The sequence below is a fragment of the Eutrigla gurnardus genome, assembly GCF_963514095.1.
Source record: "Eutrigla gurnardus genome assembly, chromosome: 13".
NCBI lineage: Eukaryota > Metazoa > Chordata > Actinopteri > Perciformes > Triglidae > Eutrigla > Eutrigla gurnardus.
Genome location: NC_139936.1, coordinates 3,876,131 through 3,897,342, shown reverse-complemented (window position 1 = coordinate 3,897,342; position 21,212 = coordinate 3,876,131). Strand labels below are relative to the sequence as shown.

General features: G+C 47.2%; 1 protein-coding gene across 5 annotated transcripts; it reads right to left on the bottom strand.

Moving 5' to 3' along the window:
- Positions 1–1,172: 1,172 nt before the first annotated feature.
- On the bottom strand, positions 1,173–17,137 carry mn1b (meningioma 1b). 5 transcript variants are annotated; one of them, XM_084024004.1, is made up of 3 exons: positions 12,567–17,137; positions 2,645–2,710; positions 1,173–2,596 (listed from the first exon to the last, which is right to left on the bottom strand). In XM_084024004.1, the coding sequence occupies exons 1-3, from the start codon at positions 16,117–16,119 to the stop codon at positions 2,424–2,426; spliced, it is 3,792 nt and encodes a 1,263-aa protein (XP_083880130.1). In that variant the 5' UTR covers positions 16,120–17,137; the 3' UTR covers positions 1,173–2,423. The 5 variants fall into 5 exon arrangements, with proteins under 5 accessions (XP_083880130.1, XP_083880128.1, XP_083880129.1 ...); XM_084024002.1 differs by having other exon boundaries at positions 1,173–2,611; positions 2,654–2,710; XM_084024003.1 differs by having other exon boundaries at positions 1,173–2,608; positions 2,654–2,710.
- Positions 17,138–21,212: the final 4,075 nt, after the last annotated feature.

The following is a 21,212-nucleotide window of genomic DNA, read 5'->3' as shown; positions in this document are numbered from 1 at the left end:
TGTACAATCTGTCCCCTGCCAACAATAGAAAGGTGACTAAATGATTGGCACCAATTATGTTACATGATTGCTGGCGAGCGCCGAGAAAAAAAAAATGCACACGCACACAACCGTGTACACAGAAAGCAGAAAACGCCTTCAGAGCTTTCAGACGATATTTCACTGATTCGGTGAATGAAGCTAACAGAGAATCTCCGGCTTCGATTTCACAGTGAGCGGTGTAATCGGCGTTTATTCTCCCCCTTTTCTCCCCCCTTCCTCCCCAAACAGACTCTCCCAGGTGACGTGACAGTCTCTCACAAAACCAGTCTCTGCTGTTTGCTAACGCTGCAGCTCTCCGAGCAACACATTCACAACAGGCTCTGCAATCCCACACAGCAGGCGGGTACACACACACACACACACACACACACACACACACACACACACACACACAGACAGGGTCCTGCAGGGAGCTCCAGTGTGTGTGTGTGTGTGTGTGTGTGTGTGTGTGTCAGCGATGCAGGTTGATCACTAGCCCTGTTAGGTAGCATTGACGTCTCCACCTCAGAGCTGGCACACAGGGGAGTTATTGATTAGCATTAAGCAGCCATGCAGATGGCCAATAAAGAGGCAGGTGAGCCAAAGAGGGTCTGGGGAGTGTGTGTGTGTGTGTGTGTGTGTGTCTGTGTGTGTGTGTGTGTGTGTGTGTGTGTGTGTGTGTGTGTGTGTGTGTGTGTGTAGCAGTGGGGGGAGGAGCTAGGAGTTAGAAGGATGGTGTAGGGTCGCCAAAAAATCAACCCAGATGATGAGGGAAACAGACAAAGTCATTATATTGGAGAAAATGAAAATATTGCAGAATGTTTGCAGGCATGATAGTGATTTTAAATCGTCTTTTGGTTTGCATGGATTGTTTTTGAGGAGATATTAACGAGTGTGAGAGCGTCCAGATGTCAGGGAAGATGGGAGGTTGAAGTGGACATCGATCGTATCGGCTTCCAAACGCAGCAGGAAGGCTGGTTTTTAAAAGTCCTGATAATGAAGCTTCCTCCACGTCTGCATATTCTACATCAATCCACACATTTCCCATCACACCCTTTACCTTGAAGAGAATATTTACCAAACTATTTCAGGTTTGTTGCCGTGACTACTTTTCTGGAGACTTCTAAAGGACAAAATTAATCGTCAAATGCCACCTTTAACGTCATATTTATTGTTATTTAGTTACTCAATAAAACATATACAGATATATACAATATGCAGGAAAACAGACGACTGCACTTTACATATTATTAAAAAAAGAAAACAAAAAAAAATCAGTTCGTAAATTGCCGTCACAGTCCTCCAACTATTGTTTCAGAAATTCAAATTCAACAGAAGCTTCATTTAAAGATTACAAGATTGCCTAACACACAGCAAATGTTTCTCTTATTATACATGTGCAATACCAATAGTCTTTTTTTTTTTCAAATCCCTTATTAAACAATCCCTTGACCTCGTTGTTCAGTTCCCATTGGCTGAATCGTATGCAAGCGGAGCTCGTAAAGGTTGAGAGGCGAGTCGGAGGAGAGGATGAGGAGGAAGGTTATTCTCGCAGATAAAAAGAAGAGAAGAAGAAGAAATCATAAATGATTAAAAGCAGCAAATGAGGGTCCAAAAAAAGGTGAAACTTTTCTTTTTCTTTGACGAAGAGGGGAAAAGTCATGTTCACAAAAAAATGAGTTACATTCATGCAAAATCATCACATCTTCCCGTCTTCCTCTCGTTCTGATTTTTTAAGTGTCGGGCCCCTGTGTGTGTGTGTGTGTGTGTGTGTGTGTGTGTGTGTGTGTGTGTGTGTGTGTGTGTGTGTGTCTGTGTGTGTGTTATGCATTAGCCTGTAATAAACCAGTAACAGAGTAAAAGTCATGAAATCTCGCTCGCATCGCTCAAAGCTGGTATACAATCAAAGCCAATGACAACTGAATATCTCCTCCTCTAGTTTTTTTTTTTGTATTTCTCCTCCTTTTTTGCCATTTCTTTATTTTTCTTCAACAAAGAAAATAAAAACAAAAAAACAAAAACAAAAAAAATATTCAATTTGAGGTTTTCAAGATGTGGGCTTTTGTTGAGTCGAGCCCGGCGCTGTATCGTCCAGCAAGTGTGTGAGCAAGTGTGACTGCATGTATCAGGAAAAAAACATGGTGTGTGTGTGTGTGTGTGTATGTGTGTATGTGTGTGTGTGCATGAGAGAGAGAGAGAGAGAGACAGCGAGAGAGAGAGTGTGATCTTGTTTGCACATATGAGTTTAATGTCTTTCCGTCCCTGAACAGGCAGGAGCTGCTCGCCGTCGCCTCATCAACACTTTATCATCATCATCATCATCATCATCATCATCATCGTTATTTTGTCTTTTCTTCGTCTAAATGTTCTTTTCCTTCTTCCTGCTGCTTCGGCTCTTCCGTTCAAGTCAGCGCCGCCACGAAAGTCCCGAATCGGTTGGAGATGTCGGAGTGGAGGGAGCGCCAGGACGAGACGGGCCCTCCTCGGCCCTTACTGTCCCCCAGCTCGTCTGTGCAGTGGACGGACAGGCACTGCAGGTGGTTCCCCCCACTGCTCCCTCCTCCTCCTCCTCCTCCTCCTCCTCCTCCTCCTCCTCCTCCTCCTCCTCCACCTCCTCCTCCACCTCCTCCACCTCCTCCTCCGGCTCCTGGGGGCCCGGCTCCAGCCTTACTCTGGGACAGCTCTGATTCTGCAAACACAGGGAGGCAAAAAGTGAGAATTAAGACAAACAATTCAAGAAAAAACTTCAAACAAACTAGCATTCTCTGATCCAGATGAACTGTTTTTAAAACACACGCTTTTAATTAAACCAGCATCGTTTTCACTTCCCACTCCAAATCTGCACTGTGAAATTAATTCAACACAAGTCCGCCGCCCCGTCAGTACCAGCCCATGAGCAAAGCATCCTCTGCTCACACTCATCCTGTCTGATATACACCAGCGAAAAACACACGCACGCACACACACACACACACACTCACTCACTCCCAGTCGGGCGTGCAAATCTGGAGCGCTCCTCTGTGACCTCCGGGCAGAGGGTCAAAGGGCGCGGAGAATACTGGCCTCTAACCCTGCTTGACCCAATTTATTGGTATAATGACCACGCCGCGGCATCGACCCCGTGTCACCAAGGTGTGGAGCCTCATCTTAAATGGTTCCCGGGAAAATCTATACAGGTTAAATCATATATATATTAAAAAATAGTGTCATATCACTTTGATTGATTGTCACTTTGAAAGTGCAGCGTCACTTCCTGTGCGTAGGGAGCCGGAAAGGAAAGAAAAGTTGACGGAGGAGTTTGTGCTTTTGGGTTTTCCGCCTCGGAGAAAGCCTGAAGCGCAGTGAAGACGTGTGAAGATCCACCTCCGTCGCTCCGCGTGGACGCCGAGCGGAGCGGCGTGCTGCACAAAGACACCGAACTTAAAAAAAAAAAAAAGGTGTGTTGAGCAGTAAAAACAGCTCTGACAAGCTGAGTTACACGTGTCAGAGGAGGGCGAGGCTGTGACGGGCGACACGGAGGCTGCAGATCTGTCTGCTGCTTAAACTGTGTTTCATCTCTCTGCTTCCACAAACCCGGAAGGCAGCGGCGACACAGTGTTAACAAAACACAGCGAAGAGAGAGAGAAGGCCAACCCGGGCCCGGGCGACCAGGAGAGGCAGTGAGGCAGCGAGGCAGTGAGACAGGCTCCCCCCCCCCCCCAGCCTGTCTGGGTGCTGCGACCACTGGAATGGAAAAGTGGGGGGATTTGGTAAAAGGTCAGGCAGCCAAGTCCCGTTGTTCCCCCGTTTTTCTTTTGTCTCTTTGACTGCCGGCCTCCATGATTCTCTCCATCTCCCTCCATCTAGAGGCGTGGTGTGTGTGTGTGTGTGTGTGTGTGTGTGTGTGTGTGTGTGTGTGTGTGTGTGTGTGTGTGTGTGTGTGTGTGTGTGTGGTGGTGGGGGGGGTAATGAGGATTTAGAGTGGTGTTGGTGGTGGCGGTGACAAGATCTAACATTTGCCAGAGGGTCCAGTCATACACCTCAGCATGGCGGATCCCCCCCACCCCTCCACCTCCACCCAGCCTCCACCCGGCGCCGTGCCCTCCAGCACCCGCCAGCAGCTCATGCTCGCTGGGCACAGCAGGGTCCGCACCGGCCTGAATAGGCAGCCAAGCGTTCCCCTGGCTCGCTGCTGACACACAGCGAACTGACAACACGCCCAGCGAAAACACACAACACGCCAACCGCTGCCGCCGCCGCCATACACACACCAGCCCTCAGCTGCTGCTACACACACACACACACACACACACACACACACACACACACACACACACACACACACACACACAAATGCACATTTGTTATCATCTCTTCAAGTTAAAGTCCTTCAAAATGAGCTGCTTGCTATTTTTCTATGACACTTTTTTCATTTAACATCACATGCATAAATCCACCATTTATTATTATTTATTTTTTTTAAACAAAATCAGCCAAACACACTTGACCACCACAGGATTACAGTAGCAGCCGGTTTTACACGCTAGCCAAACAGGATTTAAAGGGGATGTGACTTTAAAAAAATCAAGACACTAGCCTTTAAATTGTAAGCGTGATCCAGGGCGGCACATTCCTTCACAAGTGGAAACGGCAGTGTGAAATCCTACATCACACGAGTCTGAATCCCCAAATCACCATGACATTTTACAAGCAGGGAAATCTTTATATATATATATTATAGAGAGAGAGAGAGGGAGAGAGAAGATCTATCTTGTTATGGCTGCTCATTGACTAACGTAGAATTCATATCCGCGGTAATATCTCAATAATAGCCTATTCATCTGAGGGGAAACAAGTGCTTAGCATCAACAAGCGAGGAGGGAGAAAATAGCTAATAAAAAGGGAACAGTAACGGCGGGAGCAGCTGCGCCGAGCACACAAACACACCTAAATATCCTTAACCACATTACAGCCAGGAAAGATTACCACTGTGATGCGTTAAGTAAATACCCAGTTTAATGCCACGCATTTATATCACTATATCTCTCGCCCCGAGTGCAGTACTTTGTTATTTAGTGCCTGGTGATGAACACACACACACACACACACACACACACACACACACACACAGAGGAGTGTGTTTTGTTTTTGCCGTCTTGCAGACGCAGCCGGAGACGATTTACAGAGATGAGTGGAGCTGCAGCGCTCAGCTCGGGTTGTCTGGATGACAGCGATGTGTCTGGGAGAGCTGACGGCCTGACACGGGTTTACATGTCATATCACACTCCCAAGCTACGCGGGGAGGTAAACAAAGAGTCTGGTTCCATCTATTTCATAAGAAGAATAAAGTGTTAAAGTGTGCAATTATATATTAAAAAAATTTAATTAATCTGGAAAAAAAAATATAACGTTTTTCTAAAAAGAAAATATATGTAGGGCAGAAAGTGTATTTCTAGAAGAGAAGAGTAAAAAAAAGCTGGTTCCTCAGAGCCGTCACTTTGATTTCCCATGCCCCACAATCCCATGCGGCAGGCCTCTGCCCTTTTTTCTCTATACTTCCATGACGACACTTCACCTTTGACCCCCCCCACCGCGCTCCTAGAGGGCACTGACCCCGTCCTCTCTGAACACAAAACCGGCACCAATCAGAAGGCTGCGCTCGCTGACAAAAACACCCAGAGGCCTCTGCTCTTATGACAGTGGTGTGACATCAGGTCAGATTCCTTTAGCATAACAACTAGCGCTATACGGCCTTGTGAGAGGATTCTGTCTCTGTCAGCACAAAAACACCCTTCACACCGTCCACAGAGATAGTCGGATTCAAACAGACAAAGAAGGGAGGGGGGCTTCAAGAAAACGTCTTCTTCTGGAAATATCGGCTTTTATCGCCGTCTCAGAAGTGACAGAATGTACCAAGTACAGTCAAGTTCAGGGGAGTCATAATGGTCCATATGGGGGTCTACCAGAGGTGATCCCCCCCTCCCCAGGGATGGTTGACTCCCTGCAACCCCCCCGACTCCCACTGTGTGACCGCTTCCCTCCGACGTTTCTCACACTGACGTTATTTTTGTTTGAATTTCTTGGCCTGAAACATAAAAAAAGACGTGTCCAGGCAGGCATGGCCGCCAGCATTCGTTACCTTTTCTTCAGCAACACACCCATTCCCTCACACACACACACACACACACACACACACACACACACTCACACACTCACACACACATACACACACTTCCCCCCTCCGGGCCACAAGAAGTGCTTCGGAAACCAAACACAAATCAGAACATGGGAAGTGATTTAGTGCCTCCGTCATAATTCACGTCCACGTCCAGGACCCGTCCGGCACGCCGTCCAAGGCTCTGACATTGATCTACTTCACCGTCTCTATTTGGTTACACACTGTGTGTGTGTGTGTGTGTGTGCGCGTGTGTGTGTGTGTGTGTGTGTGTGTGTGTGAAAAGGTCAACCACACGTGAAAACGGTGGTTTAGAAGCGTGAAAGAGGCTTTTGTTTCGAGTTGGAGATAATTATCAAATCTGTTTCCAGGAGGAGCAGAAAGTTGATGGGGGTGGATTTCATCACCAGAATAATGGTGTGGTCATGTGACCGATTTAAAAACTACAGGTATGATCACGTAAGAAGGAACAGATTATTCTATTGTTTATTCATCCTTTATTTATGCAGGAGACATTATGATTTATGATTACTTTATTTAAGATAACTGTTTTTTCAATAAATAATAAGTAATGTGTTCCATCTGTGATGGAATAAAATATTGTTTTCTAACCAAAGTCATTGTAGTTCATTTTTATTTTGGTGCCATTTTAAGATTTTTAAAGATATTTTCACGATTATCGGGATAATGTCGCGAATCGCAATTATTCCGGCGAAGATAATTGTGACATCAAATTTCCATAACGCCTCAAACTTAAAACGGATCTCTCTAAGTTGTGTCATGAATAGAATTTTAAAATGATATTTTGCTGCTGTTGTGTTAACGAGGTACTAGTTAGTGGAGAAGCTGATGGAAATTACAAGATTATTTTATTTTCCCATAAATGCAAATGGCTGTTACTCGCTATTAGCCATGAGTGAAACAAAGAAACCAACTCCATCTTTGTTACTTTCTCTTTCACTCCATCGGGCCAGTGTCATCATCCATTTGTCAAATGGTCAATACAAATTAAAGGCGTCTGACGACTTCCTGTATGGCTGATAACATAACTGCTGCTGACACACACACACACACACGCACACACACACACACACACACACACTTTTAAATGCTGAACTCGTATCCCGGGCAACACATGAACCCAGGAAACCTTTCAGGAACTTTTTTTTTAATATTGTTTTGGCAGCAAGACGACGGACATTTGGAGGCATGTCACACACACACACACGCACACACACACACACACACACACCTACACACACACACACACACACCTACACACACACACGATGGAGAGGTTTTTAAATCTCCCACATGAACTCGTCTCCCCGTTCCCCTCGCCTCCTCCGGGGAGAATATTTACCACATGCTGAGACAAGTTTTATTTTACACTAACACCCTTCCCCGGGGAAAACAAGACACCGGATTTGCTGCTATTTTTGAAGACTTGACAATCCGGCGAGGCCTGACACCTTTGTTCATCTTTTTCTCTCTTCATCAGTCACGAGCACGCTTCTGTAATAGGCTTCCTTTGACTGTCACTAGTGCTCAGCGTCTCGCAGAGAGAGAGAGAGAGAGAGAGAGAGAGCCCGGCAACATGCAGCAAACACACACACACACATAAACACACACCGTCTTAAATTCCAGGTGCTTTAAAGTCACGATGGGCTCACTTCAGTCCTGCACTATTTACAAGTCAAGTAAATACTCTTAAATATTTTCCATACGTTAGAAATAAGTGAGACACCTGAGATGGAGAGGGGGGGGGGGGGTCTAAATAAATCAAACTTTATGTCTACACCTGACAAATCCACATCATCAAGTTTCGGTGTCGCACATACACACACACACACACACACACACACACACACACACACACACACACACACACACACACACACACACACACACACACACACACACACAACAGTGTGTCCGTTCAGGAGGAAGTTGTCACTAAAATCAGCACCTGTAGACGTAACCTCCCCCCCCCAACACACCAACCCGTCAATAAGCCAAGTCAACTTACAAGGAGTTGCCCGAGGATGAATTATGACTTTTAGAAACAATATTACCCAGGCTAATTGCTACGATTATCATAATGATTGTCATTACTGCGGTGCGGGAGTGTGCGAGGGGGGGGGGGAGTGGATGTGTGTTGTTGTAAAAAAAAAAAAAAAAAAAAAAAAGTCAATATGAAACACCTTGTAATGACAGGTAAAGAACATAGACTGCCCCGAGCTGTTTTTTCAAGCATGTGCCAATCACGTTCTTTTTTCCGTTTTTAGAAATCGGAAATAGAAATTACCGGTGTGATTTGTGGAGGTTGTTGTCGTACTGAAATGTCAAAGGCAGGTAGTCTCACAGGATTGTTCTCGGCGGTGGAATATCAATACGGCTCTTTCACCGGATTTAAGTGCTTTCTAGTAGGCGTGATAAGATGCAAGTTCCCCTCCTTTCAAAAGCTGTCAAAGTCGGAGCGAAAAAGAGAGATTTTGATCGTGATTAGAGCCGTTTGTGGGGCTGATTATCCAGAGTGACGAGTGAAACGATTCCACGGGGGTCAACTGTGAAGTCTTTTCACTTTGTGTGTGTGTGTAGGAACAAAAAAAAGTAAAAATAAAAATAACTGAATCACTTCCTACGCCTGCTGCTCGCCCGTTATCAACACCGTGCATGAGTTTCCACATGAACGGTCGGCGTCTGGCTGAGATACAGAGGAGAGGAGGGAAGAGGAAGAGCCTGAAAGACTTAAAAAAAAAGGGAAATTACATTAACTGACACCGTAAGAGGGGAAAAAAGTTGCTTGCAACTATAGGACACTTCAGAGGCCGGGTTGCACACGGCGGCAGGTATAAGAGCTCCACGCTGTCAGATAAGAGGAGGCCAAACACGGCGTCCGATGGGAGGCTTTTACTGCAGCGCTTTAAAAAACGAGCTCACGAGGGAAAAGCAGCGAAGGGTGAGCGGAGTGAAGGAAGCACAGTTTATCTCTTATCGGCTGCTCCGTGTGTAACATCCACAGGAAGTTCGCCCAAGATGGAGTTTCTTATTGGAAATGGAGATTTTGGCGACGCCTGTGGTCTCTCTCTCCGTTGCTCACGGCAACGACACACACACACACCTGGGAAACTGAGCGACACCCTGAAGTATCGCACGACGTCACGCTGAGCACTTAAATGTGACGCTGCAGTGAGATGTTTCACCTCAAGCGACCACGCTGACCTTTGACCTCCCAGCTCTATTTTTTTTTTTTTTTTTTTTACTTTCCCTGCCAATCAACTGATATGAAGCTGCATCACCACAATTCACCTGTGTGAATCCTCAAGCAGCTAAAGTTAATTAAAAAATCAACTAAAATGCGATAAATATGAATCAGGTGTGAATTAATAAACATAATTTCATATTCTTTACTCACATTCTGGGAAACGATGATTGAGAAAGCACTTAAACTTCTATTTATAATTAGATTTTATTTTAAAGCATTTTCTATTACACATTTTTTTAATCTGGTGTTCAAAATGTGTTTTTTTGGATGTAAAAAAAATGCAATAATTACAGTTTATGATTATTTAATTTAATAATCTGATATTATGTTAATTATTTACATATAAAAAGTGATTCATTCAACACTCCTGAGAGAGTGGACAGGTAGAAGAGTACGTTCATATCATCACACTAGAAAATCAGATTTATTTAAACGTTCTATTTCCTCTGCAAAAGAAAAATATTTAACCGGTCATCCGACGATTAAAATGTTATTTCAACTTATTACAAATAAGTCCACCGTCACTGGAATTACATCAATTAATGAAAACGATCATTTAATCTTTAAGATGTTTTCTTGACCAAAGTTACATTTGGTTAATGAGATAATGATTTATTTCACATTAGTGCCACCGACGTCGTCTCCATACGACACTGAGGAGTGGGCTGATTTTTCTTTTTTTGCAGTGTGAAAAACCCTGTGGGACGCCGGCTCTCATGCCCACTGTGGGCTATGACTTATCTTAAATTATTATGTTATTTTTGCTCCCTTCTGTGTAGCCTGAGCATCAGATTCAATCTGAACCCTCCACCCGTTCCAAACACACCTCCACCCTCGTCTTTTTTTCTCCATCTTTGCTGTCTGAAGCACTCAAATGAGAAACTGTCAGGCGCCGTGATTTGTGCTAACTAGCTATCGATCGCTCCAGAGCTGCATGCCTTCGTGTCCATGCAGGGAGGGCTGAGAGGGGGGAGAGAGGGAGAGGAGGGGGGAGAGAGCGAACGAGACAGAGAGAGACAGGAGATAGGAAGACAGAGAGAGAGAGAGAGAGAGAGAGGAGAGGAAATTAGACGATTCTGCTTTTAAATACCTGCTGATTTCTTTAAAGCCTTGTTTTTGTGATGATATTTAAATGTGCTGAGATATTAAACAGTGAGAGCAACAGCTGACTGCTGATCAGCCACTCAAAAGAAAACTCATTAATCAATATCAAAAGTGATGATGTTGGGCTACTTATCTGCTGGCATCAGTGAGCTTTTTCTCCCTTTTACACCCCAGTGCTCTGGTTGTGTGTAAATTATATATCTCTTTATATATATGTATGCATAAATACATTAGAAGACATCTTTTGTAAATGAGCGTGAGAGGGAATAATGGGGGGGGGTGTTCAATGATCTCGTTAGCTGAGGACTGTGAGGATGAAGTCAAATGTACTCGTTTTGATGATTCTGTTTCAGATTCAGATCCAAAGCAGCCTCGTGCTCGTCGCGTCTGTAACTGGGATGACTGGTGAAATGTGGAAATAACCAGTTCCCCGTCGAAGTCATGGCATTAGTGTGATTACCCGACACCCTGCGCGCTCAGCCTCGTATAAACAATGCGCCTGGAGTCCAGACTCCGCGCGGCGCGCGCGCGCCCCCGCCCCTCTCTGCACCCGCACCGACCAGAACAAAGAGGCGCTCGAGACGCGCGAGGCACATTTATATATACGTCCTCATAATCATACATCCTCATAATCACACATCCACAGGCCCTTTCGGGGACTCAACCCCGACACCGGCTACTTCCTGCAGACGTCACAACATCTACAGACTCGGTTTGAAATTATTTGGAAATAACCAACGTAAAAAAAAATAATAAAAAAAATAAATAAAAATTAAAATGAAAGAAATATATGAAAATATATATAATAAATATAATGGCGATGAATAAATAAAAACAACAAACTTGCCTATTTCTGCAATTACAATGCATGCAAATTATTTTCTTTTACGATTCAGGAACACCAAATAATATTTTAAAAAATAATATAAGAATTAAGCAGAAATATTAACAACATGAATTATCATGATTGTAATTATTATTGCAACAGAAGAAATAATAAGCAGGCGAGATGAATGCGCAGCAACGTAACAGTAAATAACGCATCTGCATTTAGATGAACACCATTAAACACCATGAAAAGATCAAACTACTATATGAACTCACATGTGATTGTAAAATCACCATCTAGATGATAAAACTAGCTCTGAAGGGGAACTTTGTCATGTAAAGACTCTTTAATTAACGCCAAAAATATGCTTTACAACCACCAAATCTAAAATAACGATATATTATTTAAAAATGACCAAAGTGACAATAATTAATAAAAATACATAACAATAATCAAACCGAAAATGTAAATGACAGTATTAAAAATACCTATAAATGAAATATATAAAAAATATATTAGAAGTCAAACTGTTGGCTGCATTCATATCTAATCCTTGAAATCCTGTCAATCTAAAATCAATCCACTTTCAGCAGCTGCGTATTATCCCATAATAACAAAAACAAACAGGCAACAAGGCGACGAGGCGGAGGGGAACCCCGCTGCGCGAACGCATATCCTCAAAAAGCTATTAATCTTCTCAATGTAGTTGTTCGCCCTGAAAACCGAGATAAAGAACCACAGGAAATGTTTACTTTACTCGAGCTGCTCTTTTGAAGTGTCTCTGCGACGAAGCGACGCAGGAAAACACTGTGAGGTGCTTTACTTTGTTCATTTTACCTCCACAATTAATACATGCGTTTAATTTAAAAAAAATACCGCATGAATCTTTTATAATTCTCTTTGTAAATACTTGAATTGCGCTTTAATTAAATGCACCATCCTCCTGCAGGCTAAATTAAACAGACACGGCTGCTTTCTGGCCGCACAATGTGGACAAAAGCGTCTCTATTCTCAGCGTCAGCAGCGCATTTTACCTATAATGTGTGTGACGCAACAGGGCATTTCACATCAGACAGTGGAGCGTTTAAAAAGGGTGGAAATAAACTCATTTTATGTGCAAAATCGAAAGTGTGAGAGAGGACAAGTGTAAAAAAAAATGCAAAAAAAGGGAATTTAATGGTTTTATTTACCTTCTTTGCTGCTGTTTTGGCTCTTATTTTTTTCCCATGGTCCCATGGCCTTGTCATCCTCTGACCCGTCCATCATGGCCTTGTCACTGGGCACGTACCAGGTGGCGTGCTGCTCTGCCATTAGGGTGTCAAGGTCAATAGTGCCCATCGAGCCCTTCCCCGCATCCGGGCTGCAGCTCGCCAGCTCATTGTCTGCGTTCTGCGGCGGACACTCGCTGCTCTTCTTGCCGTTCTTCATGGCCAGGGGCTGGTCCTCGGAGATACTGAACTGCTGCCGCTGGAGCTGGATTTGGGCCTGCAGGATCTCCAGAGGGTGGATCTCGTCCTGGCCGGAGGTGCTGGACGGGGTGCGTACCTGCTCCACCCCGGGAGTGCCCGGGTGGCTCACCCCGCTGGCCCCCGTGCCCCCGCCGGCGTTCAGTCCGTAGCTGTCTGGCGTGGAGGTAGTGTGATTGTTGATGCCCATGCCCAGGGGCTTCTGTCCGTTTATCGCCCCGTGGTCGCTCCTCTGCATTTTGGGCGAGCCGGTGATCATGGGGCTGCGGTTGGGCTTGGCGGCCGAGGCCCCTCCGGCGTCCGAGCTGGAGGAAACCTCGTCCTCGTTGCCGTAGTGGGTGCTGACGTCGTCAGGAAAGTCCACTCGTGGCGAGCTACTGTCGGACTTGGCCACACTTTGAATGCCGCTGTCCAGAGAAGACATCAGGTCGGCCTGGTCCCCCAACATTAGGTCGCCTCCCTTTCCCCAAGAGGGTGACTGGAGGTGTTTCTCGTGGGGCGTCCCCCCACCCCTCTCCCCAACGCCAGCAGAGGGGGTCTGCTGGCCTGGACTTACAACAGGGTTACCATTGTCAGGGGAAAAAAAAATTCCAGGGCTCACATGTCCACTGTCTCTTTTTCTCCTGCCTCTCCCTCTCCCACTCCCTGTTGTTGCCTTCCCCTCACTGCATGGGGTAGCGTCCATGTTGAAATTTGGGGAGAGGGCACTGGCTTCCCCCTGCACCGTCTGGCTTTGACTCGCAGGCTTAGAGTTGCTATTCCCAGTGCCAGGCATCTGGCTGTTCTGGGAAGTGCCGCTCTGAAAGTATTCAGGCCCAGCACTGCCAGTCCCGTTAGATGTGCTGCTATTAATGTCCTGCTCCGTCTGACTCAGTTTTCGCTTGCCCTCATTTTGGTTCTTCTTGTTGAATGTTACGTTAAGATTGGGGGCCCCTAGGCTAGCGATCATGTTCTGGCAGGCCGTGGAAAGGGCCGCCAGGCAGCTCTGGCCGAAAACACTGTCTTTAGCGCTGGTTTTGTTGAAGTTCCCGAGGGAAAGAGCTCCGAGCTTACTAACAGACGACCGCTGGCCTGGGGGGAACTCGGACTGAGGAGGGTAGCTCCCCGGTGAGGTGTTCACCCCCTGGGGAGCGCTGTGGGGCGGGCCCTGACGGTTAGCACCCCCATAAGGAAACGTTGGCTGCGCTCCCATCGGAGGTGCGGGGAAGTCAGCCGGCCGCCTCTCCGCCGGTGCGTTCGGGTGCCCCGTCCCGGCTCCCGGAGACTGCATCTGTGAGAGGTTGCCCATGTTGCCGCTGAACTGCGAGTGCATGTTCGGGGAATGGAGAGCCTGTACGTGCCCGTCTCCCGGTATTCTCATGGGCTCCTGCATGCCCATGCCTGGCCTGAACATCATTCCGGCCCCGTTCTGCTGCAGCCCCATGTCATGGGGCCCTGATTCATTCCCCGCTCCACCCATGCGCCGTGACATCATCTCTCCTGGTGGGTGGGACCCTTGGAACCAGGAGTTCTCCTGAGCTACATGAGGATTTTGTCCATCGATGTTGGGCATCCTGCCACCGTTCTCCCTGTCAAAGTTGGGCTGAGGCATGCTCCCCACCGGGCCGCCGTGACTCATTGGGCCGGGAGGAACATCGCCGTGGTGACCCAGCTGCTGCAGACTAGGCTGCCTCATCCTCTGCTGCTGGTTGCGAGAGGCCATCTGTTTGATCATCATGGCCGCGTTCTGACGCTGCTGCAGAGACTGCTGCTGCTCGGGCCCCGGATGCTGCAGGGGCCCCGGCGGGAAACCTTCGCTCACCGGCGGGGTGAACTCTCCGGGCAGGCCGGGGTAGGCGGAGGGGGAGAGGTGGTTTTCCATACCGCCGCACCAGCCTTCACCGCCATGTGCATTGGGAAAGTCAAATCTGGGCCTTTTCGCCATGTTCATATACGGAGAGTCAAAATGTTGCAGCCTCTGATTCGGCGGCTGCTGGGAGGGAGGAGGAGCCGGCTGTTGCATATTAAACATGGGGTCCCCATAGGGGTGCAGACCCCTATTTTCCAGTCTGTGAATGGGATATTCAAACTGGTTGTGTTGGCCGGGCATCATGACCCCTCCTCCGTCCAGAATGTTAGGGTTAGTAGCGCCGGGCTCAGCCTGAGGGGGTCGGGGGAGGCCAGGGGGGCACGAATTCTGTCTGGCTATCAAGCCGGCCTGTTGTTGCTGCTGCATGAGGGGATGTCTTGCGTTGACCCCGGGCTCCATTCCCACGGGCACCTTCCGGCCATTTCCAAAACGCTCAAAAAACACTCCGTGCTGAGGCTGCTGGGGCTGCTGCGGCGGCGGCGGCTGGTGTCCCTTAGAGATGCCCGGCATACCCGGCGTCCGCGGCATGCCAGGATTCCCGGGGAAATTGCCACTGGGAACCGGCCTTCCTGGCCCGAAATGGGGTAACTGAGATTCTGATTCTGATGGGGAAAATACATGTACATCAAAATGTCCAGATGGAGGCTCGCTGGGGAAGTTATACTCTAATCCCTCCACGGCTCCCTGGTTGGGCATCCGCCGAGGCTCGAGGCCGTGAGACTCAGAGGAGGAGGACGAGGAGGAGGGGAGCCCGTGGAAGGAAGCTGCTCTGTTAGGAGACTGGTCCAGGGGTAGGCAGGGAGCGGGGACAGCGTGGCTGCCGCTGGGGGGGCCGTGATGTGTAAAGTCGGGCATGTTACCAGGCCGCTGCTGCTGCTGCTGCTGGGGGAAGCCATCCCCTGCCGGTCCCTCAGCGAGAGGATCAAATCCTTCTCCAAAGCCCTGCTGTGGTCCCATGCCATTGTTGTTGTAGCCCATTAGCCTGCCACCATGCAGGCACGACGAGCCTGGCTCTGGGCCTCCAAAACTTCCACTGAAATGAGGGTGAGGTTGGTGGGGGTGAGGTTGGTGGCCGTGAGGATGTCCTTGATGAGGTTGCTGGTTGTTAAAAAATCCATGCATGGGTCCTTGCTGCTGCTGCTGCTGCTGCTGCTGCTGGAGTCCACCGCCTGCATGCATGTCCGTGTGGCCCCGCGGGTGGAAGCCCCCGTACTGCTGCTCCCCGTTCATGTTCATGTTGAGCCCGAGCATTTGCGGCTCGCTCAGAAGGCCCATGCCGGGCTCCACGGCGCCCGGCGGGCCTCCGGCGTGAAACCCGGGGCTTTTATAGTGGGAGCCCATGTTCAGTCTCGGTCGGCTTATGTTTCTCTCTGACTGGCCAGGGTTTCTGCTATTAATCTGAGAACCAAACTGCTCCAGCCCAAACATACTCCCCTGCAATCAATCCCACATGACGGCCAGTTTGCCAGACACCAGCACACTGTCGGGTATTTTTATGTCCCAAAAAGCAAAAAAAAAAAAAGAAATATATGAAACTATAAAAATGTATTAGTATACTGATATATATTCTTTAAATAGTCAAACTCACCTATTACGTTCTCATGGCGGTAAATCAACTGTTATTTTTTGTTTTTCAACTCCGCCAAGGACGAGAGAGAGAGAGAGAGCTAGAGAGAGAGAGAGAGAGAGAGACGGTGTCCAAACACGCAGGTAAACCGGGTCCCTGCTCCCCGGCTTTAACGCGCACTTCACTACTCTTCTCTTAGACTTTAATTAAGCAAACGCACATGAAACACCGCTGTTTAACTTGCTGCATAGGTGACCTACCATAATCCAAAGTTTCTCTGCGCGCATTTCTTTCACGACGCGCAAACAAACTAGAAAAAGCAAAAGAAAAAGTGGAATAAGGATTCGTTATTTCCAGTCCAATGTCAAATGTCCCGGAGCGACTGTTTTGTATCAGGTCCCATTCTGGAAACAGGAGGAGAAGAAAATATGTCTTTACATAAAACAAAACGCTGCCCACCGATGTCCTTCAAATAAAAAACTGCCGAGCAGGCGCGTCGCCAAAAAGTCCAGTGTGATGGTAAAAAAAAAAAAAAAAAAGTCCACAGGCGCGGATCTCCAAACCCTGGGGTACACCGGAGAACCGTTCCGTTTACGCGAGCCCGAACCCGGGAGGAGCGCGGCTGCACACTACCCGCGCTCCACGACCGCGGAGCGGCTTGACAGCATCGTTGCACCCGCTGCCGCCTTGCAGAGAAGCGCCTCCGCCTTTAAAGTCCCCTTTTCCTCCAAACGCGCTCCTGTGTGCGTCTCCGTGTCCGCGCGTCTCCGCGCGTCTCCGTCTCCGCGCACCGACTCTCGCCTGGCTGAGGTCTGAGCGCACTTTTTTTTTGGAGCGACTCTCTCGGACGCACTCAGCTCTCGTCTCTGTGCCGCTCGGCGCTGTGTGAGATCAACGCGTCCGGAGGAGCCAGCAACAAGTTTTGCATTTCTGCAGCCGCTTCCATCCGCGGGGTCTCAGCCAATCAGAGCGAGAGAAGGAAGCTTGTAAGGAGGGAGGGGGGGAGGAGGAGGAGGGGGCGGGACAAAACGCTTTTAAGGTGGTCCGTGGGATTGTGTGAAAAAAAAAAAAAAATCACACTCTTCCAAATGGCTTTCACTCAGCGTGTTTTCACCATTTAAACACATTTGAACTTCTTGATGATATTTTCTCCAAAGTGTTTTGGGTTCTTCGTAGAACAGAAACGGAATCTGGAACACTCCTGCAACTCTCATCTCCTCCACTGGAGGATGAAGGGAAATTCAGCTGTTAAATGTGTATATGTTGGTCCAGACCCTCCTCACCTGTGAACCCCCCCTTCTCCTACAACCACTCATCCATCCACGAACCAGCACTCCATCTGGATCCAACAACACACAGCCTAATGGAATAACTGGATACAGTTACACCGGCAACAACAGAGGAGCAAAGTTATTTCTTGGGTTCGTAACTTAGAGACACTCAATGCAGAGGAAGGTAGAACGATGAGAATGTCCAACATGGGCCTCCGTAGCTGGATGTGCATCAGAAATGTAGCCTAAATATGTGAGCTGATATTGATTCTGTGAATAAATGTATAAATAGGCTAATATTATAGTGTGGGTGTGTGTGTGTGTGTGTGTGTGTGTGTGTGTCTCACCCCCAGAGAGCAATCAAACTCGCCTGACTCTTAGAAAAAAAAAAATCCCCCTTAAAAGACCATCTGAACTAAATCATGTGGATGATATCGGGCTTCGTTCCAATAATCAATAACATTCTCTTAGTATTATAGTCTGTAAAATAGCTTCTTCTTTTTTTTCTCAAGTCAAAATTAGGCTCGTTTACTCGGTGGGTTAATTGGCTGTGTGCCTACGGTGGCCGTTAAGGTTATCTGCAGTTAAGTGGTGCAATAAATAAGCTGATAAGATTTTATATTATAGGAAACAGCCTGAAAAAAAGTCCCAATGTGAGGATCGATAATAAGACAAACAATCTGATATATTTCATGTTACGTCATTCAGAATGTGTCTGTCTTTGTGTTTTTAGTGTATTTGTATTTTTTGGGGGATCTCGTGAACTGTGACGTCACCGAGCTCACGCTCGTTTTTCTTGCGTAAAACTTCCACACAAATGTGAATAAGAATGTATGAAGATAGTTCACTCCCTGCCTCCCAAGCTGATCAGAACTGTGTCAATATTAAAAAAAAACAAAAAAAACGGGAACATGTGGGATTAATGAACACAATGTACTCCCATCCGCCACCGCGGCTATTTTCTTTGGTGAAATGAGAACACCATATCATCCTTTTTTTCCCCGACATTGTGGACAATGGGCATTTAGAGAATTTGGTGTCAGACATCTCTTTGGGGAGGGAGGGAAAAAAAAGAAAAAAACCAAGAGGACTTTTACCAAACAGACACAGTGCCACCTAGCGGCCGCCCACGTTAATGCCGAGGCTGTTCAGAAAAAGAGTTTAAGACCATATGAGGCATTTAATGTAGCTTTAAACTGATATAAATATATATAAATATGAATATGTAGTGAGTTCATACAACACAGTTTATAAGACATAAAATAGTTGGGATTAAGAGAGTAAAGAGAGATGATTCACAAAAAAATATATACAAATATATAAATAAAGATATTTAAAAGGGGCACTAATGTCAAAAACAGCCAAGAAGAAATTATATTTCACAATAAATCAGATGTTTTAAACTCATCTTTCTAACTTTGCTTTTTTTTGTGCTGTGGAAGCAACACAGGAGAAGGGCTGAATGTCAGGGCTGAGGCTGCAGACAGGTCAGGACAAGGCACTCGGAAGGAGCAGGGGAGGGTTGTTTTTGTATATATTTGGATTTTTTGGGGGGGTGGAGGATGTGAGGACAGCAGCTCGGAGCGTGAGGAGGAGGCAGGGAGACGTGGTGTAAAGTACCTGTCTTCTGGTGAAAGGAAGGTGAAGCATGGTGAGCTGCTCTGAAGGCTGCTGCTTGTGTGCTGCTGAGAGAGAGAGAGAAAAAAAACACCTTTTCCTCAGTATCACCTTGCTAGAGGATCACTTTCATATCACAGAGCCAGCTGGGTGAAGCATCATTAGAATTTCACCCAGACAAACAAGAGAAAGAGTGCATATCAAACCTGTTTCAGCCGCCACCGACGCTCCCCGAGGAATACCAGGATTCATGTTCATCTCTCCTCTGATAACGGCCTCGTTGGAACACAAAGCCTCATTAACGCCGGAGACAACAAGAAAGAAACACGAAGACAGCGCGTGGTTGTAAGATACAGATCCCTGCAAGTCTCCTCAGATGGACATGGACAAGTTAAGTGTGACAAACCGACGGCGTGCCCTCCCTTCTGTCCCCGCTGATGATAAATGCAGCGGCGAAGGCGACTTCATGACAATGGACGGGGCTTTCAAGCACTGTCACAATACCACTCTTCTCTGCGGTGATTTACTACTCAATTTGTCTCAATATTTCAGTCAATAGGACAAGATAGCAGAAGTGGGCGCCCTCCTCAACCCCTTAATTCATGGTGTTCCTCAGATAGACATATTACTGTGTGTGGGAGGGGGGTCCAGACTGTTCCTTCCCCTTGTAAAGGGAGGGAGGGGGGCGTCCTGTGCCGTTTGGGCCTAGTGGGTCCTGTATGGGCCTGTCACTCAGCCGAGCCATCGCGACTCCCTGGGTCAGGGCGGGTTAAGCAGCATCTGTCATCCAGAGAGGAACCATTGTATTGTTGGGGAGGGTTCGCGACAGAGACCACCCCCTCCTCCTACCCATAACCCCCCCTCACACCTTTTATTTTCCCACCTCTCCCAGAACAACAGGATAAACTCTGGAGAATCTCTGGAGCTAAACTTGACCCGAGCCCGGAGGATGAGGAAACACTCGTGACATCACAGCCTGCCCACCAGAAATAACTTTCCTCCTCCAAGAAAAAAACCCTCGCAGGTCACACACACACGCCCGACAACGGGGATAAATCACCGCGTGTCATCTGGTAGCACGGAGATGCAGCATGTGGTGCAACAAACATGCGTTCTGGAGAATCCATTCTGACACATTTAAGAATATTTGTTACTTTGGCTTTAACGCGTTGAAGGCAATAAGCTGGTGTGTGTTTTTAGAGTCTTTCCTCGGCGTCGTGCCTGGGTGTCCTGCTGTGTCCACGTCTCGTGCCCCCTTTGAGATCCAGTTCTCCTCTTCATCTGTTGTCTCGTCTATTTAAACTGCAGGGGCTCACTCGTGAGACGTCCCTTCATCTCCTCTGAGAGGGAGACTAAGGAAGGATGGATGGATGGATGGATGCCCATACAGACTATACTGCGAGCTGCCACTTAACAGGAGGTGTGTGGGCGAGCCTGTACCATCTCCGCTTTTAGAAACAGCATCATTTGCTTGTTCTGGGGGGCAGATATGACTGGCTTCCTTGCAGCAGGCACATGTGACCCGTTCCTCCACAAACAATAAAAGAAAAAAAAAAGGAAAAAAAGGCGGATATCTCAAGCAGCAGACTGGCAGGTCTTCCTGCTCTTTAACACCCGATTCCGCTGTTATTGTGCGACGACTCTGACCTGCGGGGTCATTCAAAGTCAAGTTCATGCCGGAGTCACCAGTCTTGTTCTGAGGGGATGTTTACCCTCTCTAGTGTGCATTTTACACTAAAGGGAAATAATACTGAGTCAAGCCGTCTCAGCCACTCAGAAGGAATTCAAGATGAAGCTCTCTGCCTGCAGCACATCCAAGGTTTCTATGCAAACGTCAGAACGGATCTCTTTACCCATTGGTCTAAAAGTAGACATGAATGCAGAAGGAAAGCACATCCCCCTTTAGCCTTCAAATCTCCAACAACCACCTGTATACAATCATACAAAAAAAAGGAGCAAAATCTAAGAAAGAAAATTATTCTCCAGACAAAATTTATTTGATATTTAGATACAATATGTAGACTTTAAATGGCACACGAGATCTCCGAAAGAAGAGGGAAAAAAGG